Source organism: Oryza glaberrima, chromosome 10, assembly GCF_000147395.1.
Source record: "Oryza glaberrima chromosome 10, OglaRS2, whole genome shotgun sequence".
NCBI lineage: Eukaryota > Viridiplantae > Streptophyta > Magnoliopsida > Poales > Poaceae > Oryza > Oryza glaberrima.
Window position 1 is genome coordinate 16,548,874 of NC_068335.1, and position 23,046 is coordinate 16,571,919.

General features: G+C 43.7%; 5 protein-coding genes across 7 annotated transcripts; 1 reads left to right on the plus strand and 4 right to left on the minus strand.

Moving 5' to 3' along the window:
* Positions 1–1,044: 1,044 nt before the first annotated feature.
* On the minus strand, positions 1,045–7,549 carry LOC127753131 (uncharacterized). The gene is made up of 3 exons (XM_052278603.1): positions 7,421–7,549; positions 7,208–7,309; positions 1,045–2,267 (listed from the first exon to the last, which is right to left on the minus strand). Exon 3 carries the CDS (start codon positions 2,265–2,267, stop codon positions 1,341–1,343), a length of 927 nt encoding a protein of 308 aa, XP_052134563.1. The 5' UTR covers positions 7,208–7,309; positions 7,421–7,549; the 3' UTR covers positions 1,045–1,340.
* Positions 7,550–7,659: 110 nt separating this feature from the next.
* On the minus strand, positions 7,660–11,077 carry LOC127753133 (uncharacterized). Its single transcript, XM_052278604.1, has 7 exons — positions 10,731–11,077; positions 9,696–9,845; positions 9,364–9,576; positions 8,938–9,059; positions 8,576–8,739; positions 8,066–8,220; positions 7,660–7,927 (listed from the first exon to the last, which is right to left on the minus strand). Exons 1-7 carry the CDS (start codon positions 10,920–10,922, stop codon positions 7,829–7,831), a joined length of 1,095 nt encoding a protein of 364 aa, XP_052134564.1. The 5' UTR covers positions 10,923–11,077; the 3' UTR covers positions 7,660–7,828.
* Positions 11,078–11,888: 811 nt separating this feature from the next.
* Positions 11,889–12,568, plus strand: LOC127786392 (uncharacterized). The gene has a single exon (XM_052313795.1). The coding sequence runs from the start codon at positions 12,161–12,163 to the stop codon at positions 12,536–12,538; it is 378 nt and encodes a 125-aa protein (XP_052169755.1). The 5' UTR covers positions 11,889–12,160; the 3' UTR covers positions 12,539–12,568.
* Positions 12,569–13,094: 526 nt separating this feature from the next.
* LOC127786391 (hypersensitive-induced reaction 1 protein-like) lies at positions 13,095–16,011 on the minus strand. Of its 2 annotated transcripts, XM_052313793.1 has the most exons (5): positions 15,558–16,011; positions 14,656–14,903; positions 14,405–14,525; positions 14,000–14,188; positions 13,095–13,760 (listed from the first exon to the last, which is right to left on the minus strand). In XM_052313793.1, exons 2-5 carry the CDS (start codon positions 14,863–14,865, stop codon positions 13,402–13,404), a joined length of 879 nt encoding a protein of 292 aa, XP_052169753.1. In that variant the 5' UTR covers positions 14,866–14,903; positions 15,558–16,011; the 3' UTR covers positions 13,095–13,401. The 2 variants fall into 2 exon arrangements, with proteins under 2 accessions (XP_052169753.1, XP_052169754.1); XM_052313794.1 differs by lacking the exon at positions 15,558–16,011 and having other exon boundaries at positions 14,656–15,416.
* Positions 16,012–16,537: 526 nt separating this feature from the next.
* LOC127786390 (uncharacterized) lies at positions 16,538–20,562 on the minus strand. Of its 2 annotated transcripts, none has more exons than XM_052313791.1 (10): positions 19,902–20,562; positions 19,093–19,305; positions 18,798–18,998; positions 18,528–18,635; positions 18,282–18,419; positions 17,854–18,105; positions 17,449–17,769; positions 17,135–17,306; positions 16,997–17,051; positions 16,538–16,862 (listed from the first exon to the last, which is right to left on the minus strand). In XM_052313791.1, exons 1-8 carry the CDS (start codon positions 20,439–20,441, stop codon positions 17,136–17,138), a joined length of 1,944 nt encoding a protein of 647 aa, XP_052169751.1. In that variant the 5' UTR covers positions 20,442–20,562; the 3' UTR covers positions 16,538–16,862; positions 16,997–17,051; position 17,135. The 2 variants fall into 2 exon arrangements, with proteins under 2 accessions (XP_052169751.1, XP_052169752.1); XM_052313792.1 differs by having other exon boundaries at positions 16,997–17,056.
* Positions 20,563–23,046: the final 2,484 nt, after the last annotated feature.

Genomic DNA, 23,046 nt, shown 5'->3' on the forward strand with positions numbered 1-23,046 from the left:
GTGGCCAAGCTCGCCACAGTTGAAGCCGGACCCTGGCTTTGTCCCAGTCTCCTTCTTGGCTTGCACCGACGGAGCTGACTGTGCTGGTGCCATTGGTGGGCGTGGAGCTGCACTGCGGTTGGGCTGACCGCCATGGTGGTTCTGGCTGCCACTGGCGCCCTGATGGAAGTTGCTGGCACTGAAAGGGCGGTGCTGGCGGACGATTAGGGTGGTAGGTCCACCCTGCTGTCCGGGAGTGAAGTGCGGTCGCTGGTGGCTCCCTTGGTTGGACCGGAACTGCGCCGCCTTCCTCTTCCTTTCCATTTTGTTGCGCTGATCCTCCTGACGGATTGCCTTGTCAACCAACCTCTCAAAGTCGGCGTAATCTCCAGATATCAACTGGTTGGTTAGCTCATCATCCAGACCTGCTAGGAATTTCTCCTGCTTCTCGGCGTCAGTACGGACATCCTCCGGTGCATATCGTGCGAGGCGATTGAACTCATGGAGATACTCCGTCACTGTCCTGTTGCCCTGGTGGAGTGCTCGGAATTCCCTCTTCTTTTGTGCCACGACCCCATCTGGCACCTGCGCCTCCCTGAAGCTGCGGTAGAACTCTGCCCAAGTGACTTCAGTGCCTGGCGGGCGTGTGGCCATGTGATTGTCCCACCAAGCTGATGCGAGGCCTTGGAGCTGGTGTGTGGCGAAGGCGACCTTCTCCTGATCATTGCACTGCAGGAGATTTAGCTTCTTCTCTATGGCATGGAGCCAGTCATTTGCCTCCATAGGGTTGGTGGTGCTGGAGAAGGTGGGTGGTCTGACACGTAGAAACTCCAGCAGTTTGGACTGAGGGGGAGGGGGACCAAACTGCTGCTGCTGCTGCTCGGCCTGCTGCTGCATCCTCTGGTACATCTGCTGGTGCTGCTGCTGCATCTGCTGCATCATGGCTGTCATCATCTGCGTCTGATGAGCCATTACTTGGGCAAGGGTCGGATTCTCGGGGAGTGGTGGCGGACCATTGCCGGAATCGCGGTTGGGATGCACCCCGTCAGTGCGTTCTTCGCCGTTGCTGCCCTCGCCGGTTGTGCGGCTACCATTCCTGGCGTAGACCATCTTGAGGAAGAGCAGACGGGGAAAAAGAAGAAAAACAGATGCTTAGGAACTAAGCTTTATTATATAGGAATTTAAACTGCAATTGTTCTGATCTGAATTAAAACACTTAAAAAGCAAGCAAAAATCCTTATTAAGACAGCCATATCATAGGCACATGATATCGACCGTCAACTGACCCACAAGCGAGCAGACCTAAACACACAAACTAACATGCAAATGCTAGACAGTCGATAAACTAATGGAAAGCGAGCCTAATGCTCGGAACGGCTCCTGCAGTCGGTGGAGTCGAAGACGTCCTCCTGCTCGTCTCCAGGTCCCTCTGAGTGACTCCTGGAGTCTGGCAGATACGTCTCGCCACTGCCCGGCTCTGTGCCACTGGAACTGCTGCTGCTGTGGTCGCGGCTGCCACTGGGAGTAGCAGACAACCGACCTTCGTTGCCACTGGCTAGACCCCTGGCGGCTGACGCTGGAGCGAAGGAGAGAGCGGACGCGGGAGCTGGCATTGGAACTGGAGCTGGGGCTAGAGCTGGAGCTGCGGGAATTGCGTGCGGAGGTGGGTTCCTGGGTGCAAGCTGAATGCGCACGGGTGCAGTCGTCGTCTTGCGGGGCGTGGTACGGATCCGGACTCGTCCTGGCGCTGGGAGACCCTTCAACTGAGCATTCTCCTTCTTCAGGCATGCTATCTCATCCTTCAAAGCTATGATCCTCACTAGCTTCCCATCGTTCAAGGCCTTGGACGCCTTGTGCAGATCCGAGTGCATCCTGTCCATTCCCCTCATCACAGCACACATGTGACCAAAGGTGGTGTCGTTCTCACCGGCTGTCGGACGGAAAGTACTGACATCATCACCGCTGGCTCGACGAGGGTGAAATCGGTACGCCGTGTCGTGGAAGATGTAGTTGTGGCGCTCCCGTAGTCTAGCCATCATCAGGTATGCTGCCTCCTGACAGGCGTGATCTGCTGTGCCTCCGGATGCCTCAACCACCATATTAGCTAGGCAGGTACCCACGTAGCCATGGACCTCCAGGCAGACACGGTGAGGAAGCTCGCCACTGAGCAGTGGAACAGTCGTGTACTCTGGCGCGTTGGGGTAGCCCACCACCAGCGTCATGCGTGCCAATTCTGCCACAAAGTCATCCATGCCTTCTCCGCGGTGGTTGGGTGGGTGGTCGGCCATCTTGAGAAGACAAAGGAGTTGGATCAATGCATGCTCAAACCCAAATTTAAATAAAGCAATAAAGGACTCAAATAAGAGGAACGAATAAGAGCGGAATTTTATGCATAGATCATTTTGCATGAGAGCGAATAAATAAGACAGACTTACATAACGATAAAATAAATGAGGAAATTAGATACATACTAATAATAACAATAAAAGCATAAATGCCTTGCAACCCATATTCCTGAGCTAGGACCTAATGCATTTCACCCATCAAACTGACTGACGAATAAATCTCAAATAATTTTACTAAAACCCTAGACTGACTTGTTTTGACAAATCTCACTTAAACGAGCGACCAAGATTTTTCCCTTGAACCACAAGAACAGATCCCAATTTTCCCGGAACAAATCCAATTGCAAAAAACATATGCAATGAAAAGGATTCAGAGGGCTCTTAGGTTTTTCCATTTGGCTTGTCCTACGGTCAACCTGGCTCTGATACCAACTTGTCACGCCCAGAAATTTCCGAATAGAGTTCCAAGCAGAATGTGCATTAAAATCCCCGTCCAGGACTGGCCGGGGTACACAAACGACAATATTGACATTCAGATCCACGTCTTACAAATATCATAAAACCCTTGGCCACGCGAACCCAGCGGCGGCGACGGCGTGGTGCGGCGGCGAGCCTAGCGGCGGCTAGCGGCGGCCGGAGTAGCGGAAGCAGCGGCGGCGGGTGGAAGCACGGCGCGGGAGCGATGGGGAGCACGAGGGAGTTCGGCGAGATGGGGAAAAAGAGAGAGGGAGTGGCGGTGGAGCTTAAATAGGGGAGGGGAATCCCGGACGTGGCCGGTAGGGGCGGGATTCCGCCGGCCAACGCGGGGAGGTGGAGGTGGAGAGAGAGGCAGGATTCGGAATTCGAATCCCGGCCATCTCGGGCGTAGGCGCGAGCGGGAGAGAGGAGGAGTGGGTGCGGGAGGCGCGGCGCATGCGCGGGTGTGGCCGACGTGGCCCGGAGGAGGCGGGGATGTTGGCGCGGCGGCGGTTTCGGCGGTGGTGGCGACGTGGGGCGGGCGGCCGGAGGAAGGGGACGACCCCGACAGGTGGGGCCCACCTGTCGACGTCCCGGGGAGAGAGGGAGGGGCGGCTTGGGCTGGCCCACAAGGAGGAGGGCGCGCGCGGCAGCGGGGTGGACTGGGCCGACGGCCCAAGAAGAGGAAAAGGAGGGAAAAGAAAAAGAAAAGGAGGAAAAGATTTTCCCTGGGATTTAAAATTGCATGTGCTCAATTTTAATTGGTTAAAATTATTTCGAGAGCTCTGAAAATTCCACTAAAAATCTTGTTAGCGTATTTCGACATGTAGAACTCAAGAAAAATTCCACATGCCAATTCCGATTATTATTTGCATTAATTTATTAAGGTTTTCTCTTGATTTGCACCGGCATTTTCTTAGGGTGATTTATAAATTCAATTTTAGGCTTAGGAGGAGAACTTCACGGTGTGACAGTCCCTCTCCTCTCTCTGCAGTAATGTCGAGCTCCTCTTCCTGGCTTCGAGCATTGATTTCCTGATGGAAAGCCTTGGACGCCGGAGATGGAGAAGCTGCTTTGCGTGCTTTGGCGGTCTGCGGATTGAATGTCTCCGCTGACCGTTGTGTAGCTCCGGAGCAATGGCGTCGTCGTCGTCCTCCTCCTTGGCATCCGTTCCCCAGTCAAGGGGCTCGGATAGCAGTGGCGAGGCCTGACTTGCTTGGGGCGAAGGCGTGACTGGGGGAGGTGAGCGCGGTTGTGCGGTGGCCGCCCTGGTCAGAGTGACCAGAGGCGCAGGGCTGTGGGCGCCGGTGACGGTTGCCCCGCTGGCGCTCAGGTTGACGAGCTTCCCAGGCTCTCGCTCTCTCGCCATCTTCGGGTAGAGGGTGTCTTCAAAACGCAGATCAATTAATTTAATATTAGGTATATTTTTCTATAAATTTAATCAAAGCTAGAGAAGTTTGACTTAGAACGAAACTAAAACATCTTACAGTATGAAACAGAGAGGAGTATGAATTTTTACCGTAAAGATAGTAGCCACTTAGGAACAACACGCTGCGATTCTAAAGCAATGGCATAATCTTCTCTTATCCAACACGCTGATCTTTTTCGTTAGACAAACCGTGGGACTACACTAGTAGTAGTAGTAGAGGAGGTTAAAGAGGGAGATGAGAATCTAGGCGTTTCATACGTGTTCACCAGAGCAATAGATAACACACAGCAAAAGCAGGGACCCTCTCTTCTCTCCTGCCTTTTAATTCCTTTTTAGCCTACTGCGTGCAGATAGTGATGGCATTGTGGAATCAGTGGGCCAACACGATTCTGTATTTCTATACAAAACCAAAAGGTCCAAAAAGCTAGAGTCGCCTACAGCGGGCATGGGTGGATAACACTTATTCCCACCACACGCGGTATTAACAAAAAGAAAATTTTGAACTTTGGCCATCTGTGGGAAAGAGTACAAGAATTCTAAAGGATTTGAATCATATGGGAAAAAAAAATTCCTATGAAACTTTTTGGAAGAAAATAATTGATCCCTATAAATTCCTTTGAAATTATCATGAAATTAGCTATTCTTGAGGAATTTGTGTTATGAGGTCTTACATTATGTTTGGGAGTAGCTATATTTATGGCACCATATTGTTTTCTTCTTCTTCTTCTTATGTCTTGAGTTCGTGTGTTTTTTCTATCTCGGAAACAATGGTTTCAAGACTTTCATTTGTTTCTAAATACTATAAAAATTCAGTGTGAATAATACCCATAATACTACCAATCAACTATGATACTAGCCAATCCCCACCAGAGACCCTCTGTCCTAAAATATAGCAACCAATACTGAATTACACTATATAGTAGTATGAATTTGGACAGATATCTAATGCAGTACAAGGTTGCTCTATTTTTAGGGCGGAGTGAGTATAAATTTATAAGCTGATAAGAGTGAGTTCTTTCAGATTATTATTTGTTCCACTCTCCGATACATTCTCTCAAAAAAAAAAATTCTTTTACATCATTGCTTGAACCACTTGTTTTAAGTTATTTTTTAATTTCATTTATCAAAATATTTAATTTATCCTAATAATCAAGTACATAATCCGATGGTAACAATCTGCTCAATAATTTGCTTCAAAATCGGTGGTCCATCGACTGAGCTAAGAAAGAATAGAATCTAGATTGCCAAGTTCATCGACTGATCAACCGTGGTACTACCTAGCAAAGCTAACACTTTCTACGAAACCATGAACCGTACATTAGAGCAGTAACGTGGAAGTCTCGCTAAAGCGTAAGGGAGACAATGATCAAATTGTTATGTATAGTTGGTTAGGTAGATGCGACAAACCTCAGCTTGCAACCGTGTTATGCGCACAGAGGTCAGCAAAATCGTTTGCTTGACACCTATACATGCATGATGAAAAGCTTGGTTTGCAGATGTACATGTCACGTTTAGATCTCATAAATCAATAGTGGATATGAGACCACTGTTGGATTTGGACAGTGGCTGGCTGCCTCATACCTGTGGGCTGTGGCCATTATATGTATTGGGAACTACCGAACTAGTCATGAGTGCCGAACTGCCGATGTGTAAGTTGCGGTAAAAGTTCATGAATGGATTGTGACAGGAATACAGGATGCTCATACGAAATAATGCAAGAGTTTCTCTAAAGAAATTTCACAAAGAATTAGTTTACCAGAGAACTACAACTTTTATCCTATGCGTGTGTTTGACATGTCGAACCAATTTGCAACAGTGTCTGAAGGGTGGACCCGGCCTATCTGTAGTTTTCTAATAAAATCATTTGCTATTGTTGTAGTTCTATGAAATTCCCAGCTAAAGTTAAAGCAAAGTGACAATTTTAACATAATAGTTGTGCTTTTTCTGAAATTTACTCCTAAAATGTAGAGCAGATAAACTTCAGCCGACCAGCCTTTTCCAGTAGATGGGTTAGTACGTAAGACATGTTGTTAGTCTATCGTAACAGCGAATTCTCCTCTTAAAAATATAGTATTACCCAGTAACCTAACCGACCATCGATGCAAAATATTCTGCAACCCTAGAAAGAATATCAATTCAGTACAATGACGGTTATATTTCTAACGCAGAGTCCTCAACCTGACAGATCACCCGTGTGAAGATTAGAAAAGCTGATGGACCACCGATCTGAATTTTTTTTTTTTTTGCCGGGTCGGCCGAAAGGTTCGATCGACCAATTTCATTAAGAAAGGAAGGGTACATTACAATTAAAGAGCTTACAACGACAGTATGCTGTCGAAAACAGATTGGGGCAAAAGCCCTGACCCGGTAAGCTAGAAAACTTCAACGACACCGATCTGAATTAGAGGAACTAAAGTTTATTATAGTGGCGAAACAGCAAATGGTACGATATAATCCTAGCCAAAGTTGTCTCATTTAGGCTTAAGTAGGGTCTCTTCCGGATTTTCTTTATGTATATTGTTCTTTTCTTCACATTCAGGTTCAGACAGTGCTGGAATCGTGGTACATCTCTGCACGCGGACACAACTTTGTTGAATTGGAACAAAGAAGTGTTTTCAAGGATATATGGGGCTTTTAATGTTTTCAAGGACATATGGATAAATGCAACGGGAGGTGTTGAGGCAGCTACTTTTGGTTTTGGTTCTCTCAGACCCTTTCATTTGCATCAAGGGTCAAGATATGAGTCTTTTGGTGCCTCTATCTGTTTATTTATCCTTTTTTTCTCCTTCTGGTACAATTGTAGTTGCATCAAGAGAGTCGGCACAGATAGTTAATTTAATGTTAGATGCTGATTGTATTCCTATATGTAGCTAATCATATAAATATATTTATAGCACGCATATGCGCAACAGGTCGGAAATTATTTTCAGTGGAAACCAACCTCTTTTAATTAATATCATGCAGAGATTCTTTAGAATTCTGAAGTAGGTTATCATACCTTGGCTGAAGCTCCGCGACGTTGATACTTCCCAGTAGGTCACAAATCTGATGCTGCCAGATAATTATCCTTCTGTCAAAGACAAGCATTTGAGGAAAACACCTGTAAATTGCATAGCAATATATCATGATCTTAATTAAGTTCTAAGCTAGAAAAGGTATTTAAAAGTTGAGTCTTAAAAGTTTCACATGTAAATTTGACATTTCTTCTAACCTTAAATGAGAACAAGTTGAATCCCATCACCATCTTACGCATCTGTCCTGAACTTCCAAGTAGCAAAAGGCTGCCTTGAACTGCTGCTGTTCAGGATGTCCACGGAAGTAAACAATTTTGTGGTAGGATGTCGTCATTAGAACTGGAATTGGCTAGCATGATATGTTTATTCTAGGACATGAAACCAAGGCTGATGCTCCAAAAGATACCCATGACATGATGACAACACAGAACAGAACTGTAGAGATAACTAGTAATTTCTTTATTCAAGAGAGCGATATACATCGAACAGTTTATTCATTCTAATGTTTTAATTTACCCAGGTAGATACAGTTATCACAGAGAACACTCCTTCAATACGCTTCCAAGAGGCATGACTCGCTTCCAGAATAGTTGAGCCTTCAACGTTTATGCAGATCTCCGTGTAAGCTGATCATTTGATGTGCTCTCAAATATTTTGTCCGCATTCCCTACCTCAAAACCATCGCGCCTGTGGTGTTCATTGACCTTCAGTAGTTATTAAACAAGTATGGTTGCTTGGTTAGTCGATCAGGAATTTAGGGTTCAGGAAGATAAACTGATAAGTTTATCGAAACCACACTCATGCTAAGCAAAATAAATACAGTAAGAATAAAATATGCACACCTCATCATTTGGCAAATCTTTGAACTGTGGGAGTACCAGGCGTTCAGCAAATTCAATATAGGAACGTGGAATGGATTCAGTGATTCCATCAGCAAAAGTAAACAACGCTGAATCAGCTACAGTTGAGCTTTGCTGGAGGAGACCATCAGGACTCACTGTTAAAAGGTAGAAGAAATGAGAAAAACAAGTATGCAAAATAACTTCTCTGCAAATGTGGAATAACAGCAAGGAAAACAAAAATGCTTGATATTATGTACATAAAAGGAAATTTTGAACCAAAGGTAACAATTAATCATCCTGATTACTATCAACAAGCTACATAGTTTCTAAAAGCAAAGTCTGTAAAATGTGCAATTAGGTGTAGTTCTCCTAATAAAATGTAATTGGATTTTTCCAGTAGAACCAGCTGGGTATAAGAGGAGGTAATTCATTGAGAGCGTTATACTATGCATATAGAGGGAGCCACTACTTATTGAATACAATCTGAGTGATCAGAACTTAGGAACAGACCTTTCAAAATCCCTCCTTCTGAATTTAACTTGAACCCATTGTCCTCCACAAATTTGTTGAACTTATTGATACTTCTAATATCTGATATCAAGCGATGAGTGGAAATTGTGGTATGATTTAGTGCATAGCCATTAACAAGAGTCCATGCAGCATATTCACTTTCCCTGGTGTCCAAAAGAAAAGAAAAAGCAAATGTTATTTGAACAAAGAAACAGGAGTACAGAACTGCAAATAGCATACTCAGGGATGCCACTCAGGATGAGCACAAGAAGGCAATTTAAAGTATTACTGGATTGATAAAAGGTTATTTGTTAAACGGTGTAAAGTTCAGTAAAAAAAACTCAAGGTACTATAACAAGTACCTAGATAAAACTTGGAAATCAGAATAAATGGGCTTCTCCCATGTCAGCTCCCCTGATGTACTTGCAAGAGTTGCATGTTTATTTCCTTTACCAGAAGTTCTAATGTATTTTTGAATGATGTCCTGCGCAGAAAAACAACCACATAAATGGGTTTGAGAACAGAAGATATCTTCGAATGAGCAAAGGTGGAAATAAGCGACTCTAGTGGCAACCAATATCAGAGACCAGAAATCCAGCATCCATATACTCTATCTGATGCATGGACTGTTCAAATTTAAGACCTGGTTTCCAAACTAGATTATGTGGCTATAGTATTTGCACTATAGAAATCTGTATTGAAGCCACAAGACTTATAGTCTGACAGAAACAACATAAAGTTCAATGACAATCCCAGATGCACTCATGCACAATAGTTTATAGTGGTACCTGGCTCTGAGGACTCAACTCATCCACAAGTAGTTCTGAAATGAATATCCTTGGCAAAGGCCCATAAACACCAGTTCCAGTGTATCCATCATTGGTGGGAGGAGAAAACCATAGTGCTCTTAACTTTTTTGCTGGAAACCTTAGTTCTTCACGAGGGACATAACCAAAGTCAGTAAAAAATTCAGCAAGTGATTTTATACCATAACCATCAACCTGCATTTATCAAAGATAAAATATCACATGTTTTTGCAGATCAACACTGCACAGTTTCATCTTAAGTAATAACACATGATGCATCAACAATTTAAGCTGAATGTAAATCTAATACTCACTCCAAATGTTCTGAAAGCAAAATGATCATAGCAAATGTGGTCCCCATCATAAGAACGAACAAGTTCCAGGATGGTTTTGGCAGTTGGATTTCTGCTCAGATATACTTTCTCCATGTTTGAGATAACTGTCCGGAAAAATGAATCAGCACCCTGAAACGGAATAAAATTTAAGACATTAGCCCACCTCATTCCCTTGGAAATTGGAACTGTGAACATTCAGTAATCATACAGAAAAGAAAGAAGAACACGGCAAAGTATAATCCAAGCATATAATATCTAATACTACTACATATGGGAAAAAGAAATGGTTGATCATTGGCATTCGATTTAACATAATTACCATCAAAATTTTGCATGCCAGGCCTAATATCCATTTTAAACATCATGTAAAACATTAATATGAACAAACCATGCCTGCAGAACAATACTAACAATGTAGCTGACAAGGACAGTTCAGATTTTTAGCACACTACAAGGATCCTCCATCTGTAACAACATCAAAAGAACAAGCACATTCTAATTAAACAAACCTTATTAAAGAAAAAAAAAGCTGTATAATGGTCTGTCCTAAATTCTAGAATAGTGGCTCAAAAATCTCTTTCTTTCAATAACTCCAGGACCGAGGGCCTCTAATCAACACTTTCCCATGATGTTGACTTAAGGATTAAGGTACAAGACATAACAATAATATTATAGTAAATATATTAGTAACAAATCAGTAGCAACAATGCATGCGAGGTTGCGCTAATTCAGAGTCTGAGACTTCAGAGCACCAGCCAAAACATGTCAACCTACACAGCGGCGCCCCCACACCAGCGTCCCCATACAGCAGCAGAGAATGCATCCAATCCAACCTCCAAACAGAAACCCCTTGCAGTTCTAGGCAAACCGCACCACCGCCACACGCTCTACGGGGAGAGATCGAGCAAAAGCAATCGCTAGAAATGCACCAACCTCGATCGTACTACTAACTCGATCACAGATATACACGGCCTGCCGGTGGCGGCGTGGGGCGCGCGGCGGTGCGTGCGTTACCTTGGGGAGGGCATCGGCGGGCGCGGGCGGGGCGGAGGCAGCTGCCGCCATGGCGATGCCGCGGCGGCGCCGGCTGCCTGGGGTTCCGCTTCCGCCCAGACGTACGGGCGCCGCGGCGGCGGGGTCGAGGCGGCGGAGGCTGAGGATCGCGCCCGCTCCTGGGGATCTCGCGCCGGCAAGGGCCACGGCCATGGACACCGGCGGCGGCGGAGGCGGCGAGCACTGGAGGCGAACCCGGCGGTGGCCGAGGCGGATATAGCCTAGCCTACTACCACTACTACTAGGTTGGATGCTGCACCACGACAAGCAAGCGAGGCGAGGCGGTGACGGTGACGTGGCGAGCTGATCCGCTGAAGGGGAGGAGAGAGTGGAGTGGACAAGTCGCCGTAGACGAGACGAGAAGGAACTGCATTCTCGGAAGAGGATGGATGCGCGTCGCTGACGTGGAAAGGGGAAAAGGCGAAGGAGTTGCGGGTTGGACTTGTCCAAGCCAGCATGGGCCCCACCGGTGTAGTTGTGCCCATTTGGCGCTTCCGAGGTTTGTACACGTGGACGGCTCGGGGGCGGGCCCAAGTATTGCTAGGTGGGCCGGTCCATAGATATTGTGGGCCTGGATTTCGGCCCATGTTCAGGCTGCCTGCCAATTTCTCTAAAAGAAAAAAAAGGAAAAAATAAATTTAAGAAAACCAACATTAATCCATTTCATTTTGCTGAAATTATCATAAAACTACAACTTTTACGTGATATGTAGTAGTATATCACATAAAAATTACATTTTTATGATAATTTTCATGCTATTGTTGTAGCAAACTGAAATACTCCATCTGTCCCATAATATAAAGGATTTTGAGTAGATCTATCATCTGTTCAAATTCATTGTATTAGGATGTATTATATCCACCTAAAATCTTTTATATTATAGGATGGGGGAGTAGGGGTGTGTTCGCTACTCTAGTTTCCCAACTTGCACAGTAAACACGGAAAACGGAGCGGTCCATTAGCACGTGATTAATTAAGTATTTGTTTTTTAAAAAAATGGATTAATTTGATTTTTTTAAGCAACTTTCGTATAGAAACTTTTTAAAAAAACACACCCTTTAGCAGTTTGAAAAGCGTGCGCGTGGAAAACGAGGAAGATTGGGTTGGGAAAAAGGGGTTGCAAACACACGATCACTAATGTTGCAGCGTCATTATGGCAATGTTTGGCTAATGGGAAATAGAAATGATTTCCCACCCACAAAAAGACATCTTTAAATCCTAACCATTCATTCTCCCTCTTTCATTTAATCCTAACCCTTCATTCATTTTCCAATTCCAATCCCACCCTCCATTTCCCATTATCCAAACACAGCCTATAGTTACAGTTTTCTCTGAAGTTTACTTAGAAAAAAATAAAGCGCGAAACTGCAAGCCTCCTTCCGTTGCAAGCCATGGCGGAAGCGCCACCGCCACCGCGGCCGCCGGCCTCCTCGTCGGCGGCGGCGGAAGCCCGGGTGCTCCCTCCCACGATGCTCCACGCGCCTTCTCCGTTGAGCAGCCGACGCGCGAGCAGGGCGGCGGCGGGGGGGCGAGGCGGGAGGGGGAGGAGGAAGGGAGGGGCGCCGATTCCGGCGGCCGGGGCGGGAGGAGGAGGAGGAGGGAGCGGGGTGGACAGGCTCGCCGATGCGGTGAGGTTGATCGGGAGGGACGTGGACCCCGGGGTCGCCGGCGCCGACATCCTGGAGCTAGCCATGGCGAAGGGGCCCATGTTCTCGTGGCTGAGCTACTGGCCGGAGGAAGGGTACCCCAAGGAGGAACACCCCTACTGATGCATCCCCTCTTCGCAGCTACAATAATAGGTACACTCATCACCAGATTTTAATCCGCATTGCTAATTTATAGTAGTTTTAATCATGGTCGTTGGTCCAGTTCAGGAAGACGATCTAGTGTTCACTGACCTAACTATGCAGTGGTAGATAGTTTGTGCTGCAATGTAGTTGAAAATTGGGATGAAGCTTACCACTGGAATTGTGATTTCGTTCCTGCAATGCAAACAGTGAGTAAGTTCATGAAATTTTGTTGTGAGATGGCAAAAACATGAGGTGTCATGGTTTGCCGTTGGTTCTATCAGTCTTTGTATCTGGCGCAGTTGAAGAGTATTGGACTGGCCAAATTGAATAGCTAATCTCCATTGCTTAACCAATATATATTCTTTTTTTTTCTAGAAATGCTAGTCTCGTGTTATTCCCTTTGATATGATTATTCAGCTCTATTGTTTATGTTTAGTCTCGTAATTGGTTTTTTTACTTCATTTCTGTTTCCCAGTTTGCTTAGTAGTGCATGTTTTCCTACCTGATAAAATCCGAAACATGTTATATCTGACAGTGATGACCAAATTCCGCAATCAAGGCTATATATTGAGGATATACAGGCTGACAACATTATTTTTCTCACAGCACACATGCAGCATACTGTATGTAAGCACACCACAACCATCAACTAGATTCATGTAAAGCACACATTCTTCATTCCGTATGGATTGGAACCTATCCCAGAGAATACCTGATCTACATTAAGCACAAACTATTCTACAAGCTTGATACTATTTTTACAACCTCACACAATATCCTCAAGCACATACAAACCAGTGGAAAGGCCCTCACCAATCCAAGTTACTGCTTCCTTGGATTTTTCACTTTGTTTGATGAGCCTGAAGACATCCATCACGGATCTGACTGGCAATATCTGCAACAGCACCAGGGCCATGAGGGAGGAAAATTGCTGAAGATTTGGATGTTGAACCGATCTCTTTCATAGTGTCAAAGTACTGCGTCAGCAGGACTAAATCCATCACATCCTTAGCTGAAGTCCCAGGAACATTGCCAGAGAAGCCAAGTACACTGTCTCTTAGCCCATCAACTATAGCCTGCCGCTGCCTTGCAATACCAAGCCCAGACAGATACTTGGCTTCAGCCTCTCCCTCGGCCCTCTTGATCTGAATGATCTTCTCTGCCTCTGCCTTCTCATTTGCTGCAACACGTAGCCTTGCAGCTGAACAAAATAAAAGAAGGAAATGGTTAACACTATAAATCAAACTGCTATAGTGATTGATTATTACTCCTTTTAATACCACAGTTGCAATTGGAAATGGATGACCAACTGCTATAGTGATATTCATTGCACTTGATTGTATTATGCTATACTAGGTATGAACTTTTCTTGTCTTCATTCTTGATTGTGTCAGTTTCTAGGTCAAAACAAATTTCAAGGTGTAGGTGAACACTACCTACCAGCATTAATTTCGTTCATCGCCCTCTTAACTTTCTCATCTGGTTCTATGTCAACAATCAGTGTTTGCACAATCTCATAACCATAAGCAAGCATTGCCTTCTCAAGCTCCTCCTCCACAGCTCTTGCTATTTCATTCTTTTGCAGAAAAGCATCGTCCAATTCTAGTTTGGGAATACTTGCCCTGATAACTGAAGAAAAAGGAAAACAAGTAAAATTCAATATAATCTGTATTCACGCTATTACTTCAGAATGGAAGTAAATATAATATATATGTATATATTTATAGTTATCAATAACCTAATAGAGAGGGTCTTTAGCATTGACAAATTCAAGTTTGGTATGGGTCCTTGATATTGTCATCTGAGATATCCAGAAATGACTATATTGTAAGGAGTTGTCCTTACCATCAAAGACATAAGATTGGATTTGGGATTTTGGGTTGCTCAGCTTGTAGTATGCATCGCTTGCTTTGTCCTCCATTGCTCGATATTGAATGGATGCAACAACCGTAACAAAAACATTGTCCTATGAGAGGATGCATAAGTAAAATTAAGTCCAGAAGCAGTAGTAAAAGACAACATGAATCTAAAAGAAATGTGGTGCATGGAGAGGATAAATGGATAATTTTTAACTTGTGAGAAGTGATATGTTATACCTTTGTCTTTGTCTCACAACGTACATCTAGCTGCCTAAGCCTTAGTGTAAGCTCACCAGCAACACGGCTTCCAATAATCCATGGCACGCAGTGACATCCAGGATCAAGCACCTCCTCATATTTCCCAAATCTTTCCTTGATGCCTACTGTTGACTGGTCAACTTGTACACAGCAGAGCAATTTACCTATTGCTGCCACCAATTTTCCCATTTTGATGTACGCCTTGAAAAAATCTTGACAGTCACTTTCTGATAGAATTTAGTATTGTCAGCCACTGATTTTTTTTTTCAGTTAAATTATGTGTACAAGTATTCAGAACAAACAGTATCAGGTTCTGTATTTTTGTTTTAACAGAGCTGGCGTGTTTGGTGGTTATGGCTGCTCCAGAGGAGAATCTGGGAGCCAGAACTATTCTGAATATCCCATACTTACCCCACAAGGACTGAACTACATTAGTAATCCATATTACATCAAATTATGACATCTGAAACAATCAAACACATTCAAGATATGCCTAAGTGTATGCTACTAATTGATGAGTTACTCGCTATCTCTGTTTTCCTTCTGTTCTAAATTTGGTCCTCAGTTCTTCATGATGTGCAGAAAGTTTTGTTTACATCAATATAATGAAAGATAGCCACGCTTTGTTCAACAAAGGAAAAACCATCTTCAATGTCAAAACCTAAAAGACTTTACTCCTATTGCTAATGGAATGTTTTATTCTGACTGTATGATTTATCCTTTCATTAATTGAAGAATCTACACTATATATGTAATATTTGCAGAAAAAAATGCACTCAAATTTGAGAAGAAAGGAACATAACCCTTTCCCTAGGAGAGGACAGTCTTATTTCATCGAAACATCATATAGAGTTCAAGGGAATCAGAAACAGTCGACTTACATTCGGTCTTCGATTATTTAGCAATTGCTCTGCTGACGATTTCAGCTTACTTGTGAAGAACTGAGCTCCCTCTTGAGCTATCCACCCTCTTGAGCTATCCAGGACCAGTGCTTTTATACTTGAATTCTATGTATCCAAGGTCAAAGGCTCCATCAGAGAAGGTTTTGGTGTTTATCATATATACAAGAAACCAGCATCCAATACCATGGGTGGCGTGTTCTCAGCTTCTTGGCCAAGCATCCATCTCATTATTCTTTTCAATGTAATTGTATTTTTCAGACATTCTAGCTATCCGCTGCCCCCAGTAGCGCCTAGCGCCTTGATTAATAATGACTACTAGTTCAAACTTCAAAGGTCAACTTGAATATATTTTTATCAAACTAGCTATTTTTTATAGATTTAGACCTTGATTTGTGATTCAGCAATTTATCTTTGGCTCACACCTTGATTTGATTGGCAGGAGAATTGGCTACTGAGGCAAAGAAAGGATAAAATCAGGTACTTTGACCCTTGTTTCTACCATCTGCATTTGCCAAGTGATTTCTCCTCAAGGCATCGGAAATTCGGTTTTGTCCATTTGTTAGTTGGCGATGGAAGCAAAGGTAGTTTGTCATTTAGTCAAATGGTTAAGTTAGTTGGCGATGGAAGCAAAGGCAGTTTGTTTAGAGTATCTGTCTGTTTTGGCCGCTCGCGTCAGAGCCGTGCACAGAAATTCGCTGAAGGTGTTAAAATTTAGTAGACAACTCTAAATTCGGTTGAAAGCAAGACGATTGTAGTTATGGATATGGATAATAACTGATAGGGTGGTTATTGTAAGATTATTGTAAGGGGCTTGAGTCAAATCTTTGGGTCATATTAATAAGCGTTTTGCCTATGACCTGAATTGGCCGGGCCCTATCAAATTGATCGAAGAATAATCTGCGTAGATTCTGCGAATAACATCCAAATCAGTATGACAACTTTGCCCTACGGTAAATGCATTTATGTCTGCAAACAGGCTACAGCTTCACCATGGAAAATATATGATGGAAGAACGCGAGATTGTATACTGATCAAGATACAAAATAAGCTGGAGTTACTACTGTCAGTAGGTACAAATAATGTCCACATCAGTAGCCAGCCAACGACATAATTGTACACCGGTCGTATTATTGTGAGCTGCTGCGCACAAACAGGACTGGAAGCCTGATGGATGGAGAACGTGTTGGTGGAAATGGTATACATCAAAGCCACATCGTGCCGGACTGCTACATGGGCCACAACTCTTTCACAATAGTTTTCTAAACAGATTGTCTCCAATGTTATCTGAAGAAAATGAAACGAGACATGAAAAATGACCCCAGAAAAATGATAAGCAGGTCTCTCCCAAACAAGCCGAACTATTCAGACTAAACATAAGAGAATATAACATCCAACAATGAAATGAAACAATGGAGTACCTTTGTCAACAAATTGTGTTACCAGGCTCATCATGCATGTAACTAAATATTGTCACTGCACTAGAGTGACTCTCGTCAGAAAAACAAAATACCAGTCATGATAGATTAGTTTACGAAATAAGTAGATTAGATGCATACATTATTTTTTCTCTTCGCCTTCAGAATCCGACTCTGCAAATACAGGTTTCGGCTGAGTTTGGGAATATGCTGGTGCAATGAACTTTGGATCTTTCTCTGCAGCATCTGCATACTTCAAAATTGCCTCTCTTGGATCCTCGTCCATCCATGTCTCCTTAATCAAACCACCCTCCTGTAATAAAGAAGGCAAAAAAATACGCATCAATGCAGCGTCAATCAGAAACAGGTGTACTTTGTTTCTAAGTATGGAACTAACCAAAAGTTTGTCACACATTATTCATAATAGATTAAGGAGCAATTAATCTGTATATTACCTTCAAGAGGTACTGTGTCAACAAGCTGCCTTTTGTAGTACCGACTCTTCCACCAAAGCCAGGACCATTGACTGGAGCTTCAGGTTTATGTGATTTGAGCGGGTCTTTCAGTATCTTCTCTCTTTGGCGTTTCCGACTTGGTTGATCTCTAAATAGTGGCAGTGCATGTGGATTATGTATTACAGGTTGCACCTCAAAATCGTCAACAGATTTTTTCCTAGGTGCTCGTCCAACACATACAAGTGCTCCTCTCTGACTAATAGAAGGATCATATAAGATATGAGTACCACCTTCCTTCTTATCCCCAACTGTTGCGAATACCTGAATAAAAAAACATAGGAGTTTAATATAATGTCCTAAAAATGTTATTCAGGAGTTGTGATCCATTCAGTATTTAGAAATTACTTGATTAATCCTTGGATGCCATAGACACCTTATCACACTATAATGTGGTGAAATCCCCACCCTTGATACAAGCTCAAGTTTCCTTCTATCAAAGAAGCAAAGTAGGCCTCCATTTTCACCGTCTTTCTCAATAGAAGTTCCTGTGAAAATAAGTTGCTCATCGGGGCTGAAAGCCACATTTGTCTCAGCATAGTGATTTGGTAAATCTTCAAAAACTTTCAAAGGAGTTTTCATTTTCCTCAAATCCCATATCTGCATTGAATTATACAGCTCATTCAAAAATTATAAATAAAGAAAAGAGTACTAGCAAAAAACAGAAAATTGAACACATCGCAGCTTCAGCATTAATCATGACTAACGATCATGTTCAAGCAGGTAATATGCAAAATACTGTCAAAACATAACACCCAACAGGCCAGAAAAATTACCTTCAGAGTACTATCCATACTTCTTGACAGGAGTATTTGTCCATCTGTGGAGAACTTGACCCCTGTAATATCCTCCGTATGTGTTTTCTCAACATGTATATCTGGCCTGCTTCCCCATCCAGTCTTGACAGTCCAGAGCTGCAAAAGAGATATCATTCATATCATAAAGCATTTTAATGAAAGCATCTGATAGGGGCATAAAAAGTGATAGGGTAAGTTTGATATTATTATGCAAAAAAAATATACCTGAATTGAACCATCGCCTATCCCACCAACAATTCGCTTGCCTTCATGATCCCAGGCACATGAGGTAACTGGAATTCGCATTGGTCTTGCAAGCTTAGGTTTTATGACCTATTGAAAAAAAAGGATGAATTTGAGTATTCCACTTTAGCAAACAATGAAAGATTAAATCATGCAAAACAGTAAATGATTGAACTTCAAGCAACTATTAGTTCCAAAGAGAACAGATAACAGTGCATTTAAGGATTCTGATATACTCAAAATTTTCTGTACCTGCTTTTGACTTTTAAAGTCTGATACATCCCACAGACGAATAGATCCATCTTCTGATGACGTCAGTATGGTTTCTTTTGACTTGGGATTCCATTCACCACCGGTAAGCCCAGAAATGTGCCCTTTTGTATTCTTCAGATCTCGGATATACATGTCACCCTTAATAAACTCACCTAGTGTGAGCCCGTCCCGATCATATATCTGATTACAAGCATAATTCCAAACATCAATACAATTTTCAAGTCATAGGGAGTGCACTTTTGGGAACTTACAGAAGACTATAAAGGCAGATTACCTTGGCCTGAGCTGAACCAGTAACACATAAGAACCGATCCGATGTTGGGCTCCAACTTAAGCTGCGAACTTGGTGCCCCTCAAAGGGTTCTAACTGCCTGAATGATTGCAGCTTTGAGTTCATACCTTGGAAGTCATACATACGTACAGTGTAGTCATAGCTTCCAGAGAGCACTCGGGATCCTGTATGGTCAACAGCGAGGGCTGAGACAACCTGCAAAGAAAATCATTTAATTGTTAACCAGTAAATACAATATGTGTATCTAGTAATCTCATAACAAAGACAAAAAAAATGGTTCTGGAATTAACCTATCCCTCACTTGTGTACCTCAACTAGATTAAGCAATCAACAAAACCAAGTAAACAACTAAGCACGCAAAGTTGCAGAAATCCCTTGATGGCACCACCAGGAGACCAAACCTTTGAGGGCCATCACAAGAAAGCACCATTTGATTTATTCCTTTTCAAAACTAAAATTTACCATGCCCTTCATCTAGCTAAGATCACCAACAATTCTCTTTCTTTGGACTTGCCAAGTCGCTCAATTAGGCCAAATAAGTCACCAGTAATACTCAATCATAAATATATCTTCTCTGGAACCTAGCCTACAACAATACTACAGACAACAAAATGTGTAGGAATTCTGGTTTGTCTAATTCAGCTAAATAACTGCTAATGAAACCAACTTAGCTGAGCTAAATTATTCACAAAATGATACAAATGTAAATGGCACAATAAATATCCAGAAATTTGAGCACACAAACTTTAGCAAGGACAAACAGATAATATCGGCGAGTTGCTTATGGCTACCTTGGTGTGCCCCCGCAGAACAACTTCGTTGCTGAGAGGAATCCGATTGTAACGCTCGCCGTCATCCTCCATCTCGTCGTCGCTGTCATCCCCATCGTCGTCGTCGTCGTCGTCGTCATCCTCGTCCTCCTCGTCATCATCCTTCACCGGTGGCGGCCGTGGCGGCCGAGGCGGCCCAATCATGCCGCCATCCGCGTCCTCCCCCTCACCGCGAGAGGACGACCGCGGCGGCGGCCGAGGTGGCCCAATCATCACCCCGCCGCCCTCCTCGTCGTCCTCCCCCTCGCCGCCGCCAGCGGGCTGGGGCGGGGGCCGAGGGGGCCCGACCATGGGCCCGTCGTCGTCGTCGTCGTCGTCGCCCGCGGCGGCGGCGGCGGCAGCGGAGGAGGTGGAGGGCTTGGCGCTAGGGTTTTGGGGCGGCTTGCGGAGGGTGGAGGCGTGCGCGGAGGCGCCGGCGCCGGCGCGCGTGGGCGCCTTGCCGAAGGACATCGGGAAGAAGGCCCGCATGGCCTCCTCGTCCATCTCCCCGCCGTCCGCCATCGGCCGCTCGCCGCTCGCCGCCGCCGCGCCGACGTCCTGTGTGCTGTGCGCGAGACGCGCGCTCTGTTTTTCTTTTCTTTTCTTTTTTTCCGAGCGGGTCGGTGCGTGTTCCAGCACGGGCGGGGAGAGGCGTGGTGCCTTTCGGAGAAACTGGTCGAGTCGGTTCGTCGCGTTAACTTAGGGCCCACTAGAAAAACTGCGTGGCAGCCACGTATGGTAAAGTGAACCCAGCTCATTCAAGTTTAGTGGAGTAACTAACTAGGGCCCCTTTACTTAAAAGAAGAATATATAAACTTTTATTCTGTATAGAATAATATTTTTTATATGATTATTTGAACCAAAGGATTATTGAAAACTATTGAATCTTATCAAATTTATAAGGAATGCCCAAATTCATATAAGTTTTGGAGTATTTTTACATGAGGTCCAATATCATGCAAAGTCTTTTATGAGTTTATCTCTATCATCCAATTCTTGCATTTTTCGTACGGTCCAATCAAATGATGATTTCATATATTTTTTATGTGTTTTATAATTCTTTGTTTTGCGCTTGATTTTTTGTTAGAATTGTATGTTTTTCCTATTCATCCCTCGATCTTCCTTCCAAAGTAGCCCTTACAAGACATATATAGGTTGTATTTGACTGAGGGAGAAAAGAGAAAGGGGCAATTTTGTTTGTACCCCTACTTTAATATCCAATACTGATTTTACCCTATATTTTAGGGTTGTTGTTTTTTGCCCAATTTTTTTTAAAACGGATGAGGCGTTTACCTTTTTTTTTACGGAAATGAGTGGGATCGGACTTAATGCAGTAAAGAATTAGAGAAAGAAAGAGATAACGATATTTTAAATTATTGATTGACCCTTTTACCCCTAGAAAATATCCGAGTAATGCTTGGTGTACCTTCAGGCTTGGGCACTTGGCATCGACTATTCCCTTCCCGAACCCGAATCTCCGTTGTGAAACAGTGGCAGCAGTGTTCGTGGGCCGGCCAGGCAACGGGATGACTCGGCCAGATGCAGGCCACCCAACCCAGTTGCAGCGTGCAGGAGGGGGCTAGGCATTGCGCAAGAGGACGTGGTAGGGAGGAGGACAATGGCGGCTGCTGTAGTTCAGCGCAGGGAGAAGGCGCAGCTGCTCGATGTGTCGAGGAGGCGACAGGGAGGAGGACAACGGGTCAACGGCGGTGGCGGTGGCTCGATGAGAGGAGGAGGCGACAACAGTGGCTTAGCGCGGGGAGGTGATGGTAGCAGCTCGACGTGAGGAGGAGGCGACAACGGCGGCGGTTCGTGAGAGGAGGAGGCAACAATGACAGCTTGGCACATGTAGGCAATAGATTTGCTTGACTTGTCTATTTGTTTTTTTTTTCAAGATGTCAAATTTTTAAGCAATTTTTTTGTTGATATTTCTATCAAAATTATTATATTGGTAAAAGTATATCAAAATTGCAAGGTTCATGTGCTAAATGTGGTGCAAATTCTCAATCATGAATAAAAACAGGGGAAGTTTGCAACATGAGTAAGAGTATTGAATGCCTTCTCGCTGAAGATTTAACATCGTTAATCTATCCATCAAAAGTAGGGGCAAAATTTATCTTTATTTAAAAAACCATGGGCAAAAACAAAACCCTAAAATACTGGGAAACATCAATATTAAACATCAAAGTAGAAGAAAGAATGAAATTGCCCCAAAGAGAAAACGTCCTATGATTTCGGTAGAGGAAAACACATGAAAGAAATAATATAAATCACATGAATACGGATACAAAATAAAAGGATGGATGTTTGCAACTTAGGAATTTTAGTGGGTGATTTGATTACATCCTGTTAATCCTCTTTTAGTCCCTAACCAAAGTATGTATTATTACTTCTTTAATCCTCAATATCCGGTGGTAGGAGGAAGCAATAGCTGCCTGAGCTTTGCCAGCCGTACGGCGGCAACGCGACTACACGGGAAATCACATAGCCTACAGTGCCCCCATGGACCTAAGAGCAGGTAAAATAGCAGGCTATAAGCCAGCTGCAAACATATTTTAAGAAGATAAATGAGGAGAGAGAAGGGCAGCGGGCTACAGATTTGTAGCCAGCTGCAGCACGGACTCCAAGACACGGTGTGTGTATGACGGGTGGGACCAGATATTAATAGTGTAGTATGTAACTATTGTATGAATGAGCTATTAGATTGGTTATAGATGAATTGAAGCCAGTAGTGGGGTATACTATTAAACTTGCTCTAATTGCTCCATCGATAGAAACTTCTAGACAACCTTCTTGACAACTGTTGCACGCACGCACACGAGCGTTTCACGCTGCACGCGCGCAAGCAGGAACGAGCCGTTCCGCGAAACCGGTGTTGCCACGTGGCACAATTCTTCTTTGGATTTTTTGCATGGAATTCGTATTATAAGATTGGTTATTCACATGATTGGAAAAACGCATAAATAGGAAAAACATAGGATTTTAAGTGGTAGGATTTTCAAATTCTATGGAAGAGAAAATAGAGCAAAATGTAAGAAGATCCTTTAACAGAGGCATAGGGAAAACAAAGAAATTTACACCACTTCATTTCCAAGAGGTCTGACCTCTTTTTAGTTTCCTTTGAAAT

Excerpts from the sequence above, each read along its gene's own strand:
- LOC127786390 (XM_052313791.1), bottom strand. The coding sequence starts at position 20,441 with ATGGCGGACGGCGGGGAGATGGACGAGGAGGCCATGCGGGCCTTCTTC. Across the intron at positions 19,306-19,901 it reads TTCTGCGGGGGCACACCAAG|GTTGTCTCAGCCCTCGCTGT; the intron begins GTAGCCATAAGC and ends TTTTCTTTGCAG. Across the intron at positions 18,999-19,092 it reads CTGGTTCAGCTCAGGCCAAG|ATATATGATCGGGACGGGCT; the intron begins GTAATCTGCCTT and ends GCTTGTAATCAG.
- LOC127786392 (XM_052313795.1), top strand. The coding sequence starts at position 12,161 with ATGGCGGAAGCGCCACCGCCACCGCGGCCGCCGGCCTCCTCGTCGGCG.
- LOC127753131 (XM_052278603.1), bottom strand. The coding sequence starts at position 2,267 with ATGGCCGACCACCCACCCAACCACCGCGGAGAAGGCATGGATGACTTT.
- LOC127786391 (XM_052313793.1), bottom strand. The coding sequence starts at position 14,865 with ATGGGAAAATTGGTGGCAGCAATAGGTAAATTGCTCTGCTGTGTACAA. Across the intron at positions 14,526-14,655 it reads GTTGTGAGACAAAGACAAAG|GACAATGTTTTTGTTACGGT; the intron begins GTATAACATATC and ends ATCCTCTCATAG. Across the intron at positions 14,189-14,404 it reads CCAATCTTATGTCTTTGATG|TTATCAGGGCAAGTATTCCC; the intron begins GTAAGGACAACT and ends CTTTTTCTTCAG.
- LOC127753133 (XM_052278604.1), bottom strand. The coding sequence starts at position 10,922 with ATGGCCGTGGCCCTTGCCGGCGCGAGATCCCCAGGAGCGGGCGCGATC. Across the intron at positions 9,577-9,695 it reads TTGCTTTCAGAACATTTGGA|GTTGATGGTTATGGTATAAA; the intron begins GTGAGTATTAGA and ends TGATAAATGCAG. Across the intron at positions 9,060-9,363 it reads AGTTGAGTCCTCAGAGCCAG|GACATCATTCAAAAATACAT; the intron begins GTACCACTATAA and ends TTTTCTGCGCAG.